The sequence below is a fragment of the Aedes aegypti genome, chromosome 1 (assembly GCF_002204515.2).
Source record: "Aedes aegypti strain LVP_AGWG chromosome 1, AaegL5.0 Primary Assembly, whole genome shotgun sequence".
Taxonomy (NCBI): Eukaryota; Metazoa; Arthropoda; class Insecta; order Diptera; family Culicidae; genus Aedes; species Aedes aegypti.
Genome location: NC_035107.1, coordinates 197,292,436 through 197,296,188, shown reverse-complemented (window position 1 = coordinate 197,296,188; position 3,753 = coordinate 197,292,436). Strand labels below are relative to the sequence as shown.

The 3,753-nt window shown below is 37.1% G+C and overlaps 1 protein-coding gene across 1 annotated transcript; it reads left to right on the top strand.

Moving 5' to 3' along the window:
* Positions 1-1,233: 1,233 nt before the first annotated feature.
* On the top strand, positions 1,234-2,501 carry LOC5567773 (omega-amidase NIT2). Its single transcript, XM_001657624.2, has 2 exons — positions 1,234-1,628; positions 1,686-2,501. Exons 1-2 carry the CDS (start codon positions 1,287-1,289, stop codon positions 2,184-2,186), a joined length of 843 nt encoding a protein of 280 aa, XP_001657674.2. The 5' UTR covers positions 1,234-1,286; the 3' UTR covers positions 2,187-2,501.
* Positions 2,502-3,753: the final 1,252 nt, after the last annotated feature.

Here is a 3,753-nt window from a genome sequence, read left to right as displayed (position 1 = left end):
TTTAAGATAAGCTGCTTTTACATATGTCATGTATCATGGTCAAACTTGACCCATGCTATTCGAAAAATTATTTGTTTTGTATTCATAGTTATTTTTCCTTCTTTTAAAATTGGCTGTTCTTTCTAAACGTTTTGTCAAAAGGTGATTGTATTTTCAAAAAGTAAATTTTTTGGTTTTTTTTTTGCTTTCATGGCATATTCTCCCTTCTTTTGAACGTTGGCTGTTCTTCCTAGAATAATTGTCTTCGTAATTATGAATAATAATGAAACATAAATACACTTAACTTCGATAATTCCCTTTCCAGAAAACTACTACTGTTAAAATTTGAGCACCATCCATCAACTCTAAAGAGGGGTTAAACGAGCTCGAAGTTTGTAAGGAGAAAGTCATCTAAATATATAAAAATTGTTAAAACGGTATTAATTACATTTCCGACCATAGGTTGCGCTGCATTTGATGAATTTCTTGATTCATTGATTTACAGATTCTCCATTCAATAAATAAAAGACTGCAAAAAATATGTCGTTAAAAAAAATCATTTGAAACCTAAAATTTGGGTTTCCTAAAATTTTCCAGTTAATTGTGTAAACTATTTATTATTTACCATTAACCTGTATTTTAACAGCTCAAAAATCTCTTATTATTTTTTTTTCTGGGGAATAGATTTCTGGGAAATGTCGTTCAATCGAGAACACTATACCTCTAAAACCAAATTTTCGGGTGCAAAACATTATCGATCACGAATTTAGGCCCTTGGAGATACTGTGCGTTGTTTTCAAGTTTTATTAAAGACCGAAAGAGAGAGAATTTCGCCGTGAAATAAACCAAGGTGTGTCCATTGTACACTGTAGCCAGAGTATAGAGAATTGTACCCGCCTTGAAATAAACTATAATAGGCCATAATATTATATACATCATTAGCATCAAAACTGATTATTTCACTCTAGGGCCTATGTAACAGTCAGTTTTGAAAACTTATTTTTTAAACAAAACACCAAATTTGTATCACAAACCTCATAAACATGATATGAAATAGCTTAAAAAATGTTTGTTCTATATGGAATCTATATGGAAACTGCCAATAGTAAAATGCCCTCAACGACGGCTGATAGATATAGGCTTCACGTTATCATTTTTTTTGTCATTGTGTATTATTATCGATAACAAGATTATTTCGTTGATGCAAACAAACCTTATACTTCAAACATAACTGCTTCAAGCTGTTTACTGATAAGGTGAAGAACCAAAACTTTCATACCATTCCATCTCAGCATATACTTACAGAAATGTCTTCAATTAGAGTATCTCTAGTTCAGTTAAAGGTAACCGGGTCCAAAAACTACATTCTTCAAAATACAATAAATCAAATAAGAATTGCCGCATTGGAAAAGAATGCCACCTTAGTGGTCCTTCCCGAGTGTTTCAACTGTCCATATGAAGAGGATGCTTTGGTGGAAAGCGCTGAAGAAATACCAACTGGCGAAACGAGCCAAGTCCTAAGCCGTGCTGCAAAAGACTACGGCGTCTACATCGTGGGCGGATCCATTGTGGAACGTTACGCAGATAATCTTTACATCACTTGTCCGGTGTGGAACCCAAAGGGGGAACTGATCGCTATATATCGTAAAGTATTCTTGTTCGATTTACGTTAAACCATTGCCATACAAAATCTAATAAGATTTCAGATGCACTTGGGTGATTCGAATGCGAGTGCAGATGCGATTGTCCGTGAATCGGCTTGGTTCACCGCCGGAGAGACGTTTGTCACGTTTGATGTTGGTGAGGTGAAAGTTGGTCTGGGAATTTGTTGGGATATGCGTTTCCCGGAATTTGCTGCCTGCTATCGGATGCTGGGTTGTGATGTACTGATCTATCCGTCGCTATGTGATGTCCACACTGGAACCAAGCACTGGCAACTTCTTGCACGAGCACGTGCCTTGGATAATCAGCTGTTTGTGGCATTTTGTTCGCCCGCACGAAATGTAGAGGCAAAGCTGGTTGCTTTTGGTCACTCTTTGGTTGTAGATCCATGGGGGGAGGTAATTGCAATGGGAAAAGAGAAGGAGGACATAGTTGTGGCTGATTTGAAGCTCGATTTGCTGAGGGAAGCTAGAGAACATATGCCAGTGATGGAACAAAAGCGATTCAATTTGTATAACAGTGTTAGCATAAGCGACAATCAATAATATAAACGTGACTCTGTGGCAGTTTAAATGTTAGAGAATTGAGTATGTGCTGCGAGGTATTTTGACAAAATCTGAATGATTAGGGTTATCTGCTGTATTCACGGTAACATTGTTCCCTTCGTCATAGCAGGGGGAGGCAGGGTTTCTAAAACCTTGTGGTCAAAAGTTTCTGCAATATGTTTTGCATAAAAGCATATCGTACAATCAAATTAAGACAAACAGAAGAACGATGAAGAGAACAAAACTTTCAAAACACACAATTTATCCTAACGAAAGCTGTTCAAAAAATCCAATAAAAGATCATTCTAACTGGAATCACTCATATATATCTAGACAAACCCTTTAAATATCAGTTGGAACCACATTTAAGCAGTTCAATTGCAGGCTGTTTTTTTTCGCAATTAAGCTGATTAAAATTATATTCATTTTTTCCTTTTCATAATATTTTGCTGAAACATGCATTTTTAACCCGTATAGGCCTGAGTGAAAGCAAAAATACTAAAACCCTCACCGCTCAGCGAATACGTAACGGATTCAAATAATATTTTGTCAGTATACTGGCTCACATATCTTGTTTCTAAAAGTGGCCAGAGGAACTCGGGAATATTCCTGTGGCCGGAGTTATTCCAATGGGTCACTGGGTCAAGTCGGGTGAAAAAGGGCGATTTTTTGGGACATGACAAGTTAACTTTATTTATTTGTAATGGCAATAATTTTAATTTGCATAAATCATTAAAATCTGACACTCAACATCTCAAATAAAGAGTTTTTCACCGTTTAGAGAGTACCAGATGTGGCTACTCGGACTTAATGCCCAGAAGAACCGACTATATATTTGTTAGATATTACACCGTTTCAGTTCTCTTGAAGTAGGAATCAAACAAAGCAGTTTACTGAAAAGCATTCCCATAATGTTGACACAGATGCATACATACAAATTGACCACTTTATCGTAAATTTGAGGCGCCCGGGGACACGGAAATGATCATTTAAAGGATTAAACAAATGCAATACATAAGGTTATGCAATTAAATAATTTCTCAAAAGTTTTACACTGATGCGTTTCACTTAAAACTTCTTGGTAAAGTGGCTACATTATAGACGATTCCGGAAATTATTTGTGACTTGAAATTTGCCTACCTACAGGGGCACAAAACCACGACACCCTTTGCATCCGACCTGACCCAGTGATCCACCGGAATAACTCCTGCCACAGGAACATTTCCGAAATCCTCTGGCCACTTTTAGAAACAAGATATATGAGCCAGTATACTGACAAAATATTATTTGAATCCGTTTAGTATTCGCTGAGTGGTGAGGGTTTTAGCATTTTTGCTTTCACTCAGGCCTATACGGGTTAACCCGTATAGGCCTGAGTGAAAGCAAAAATACATAAACCCTTACCACTCAGCGAATACTTAATGGTTTCAAATATTTATTTGTCTGCATACTGGCCCACATATCTAGTTTCTAGAAGTGGCCAGAGGAACTCGGGAATACTCCTGTAGCCGGAGTTATTGCGGTGGGTTACTGGGTCAAGTCGGGTAGAAAAAGGCGATTTTTTGGG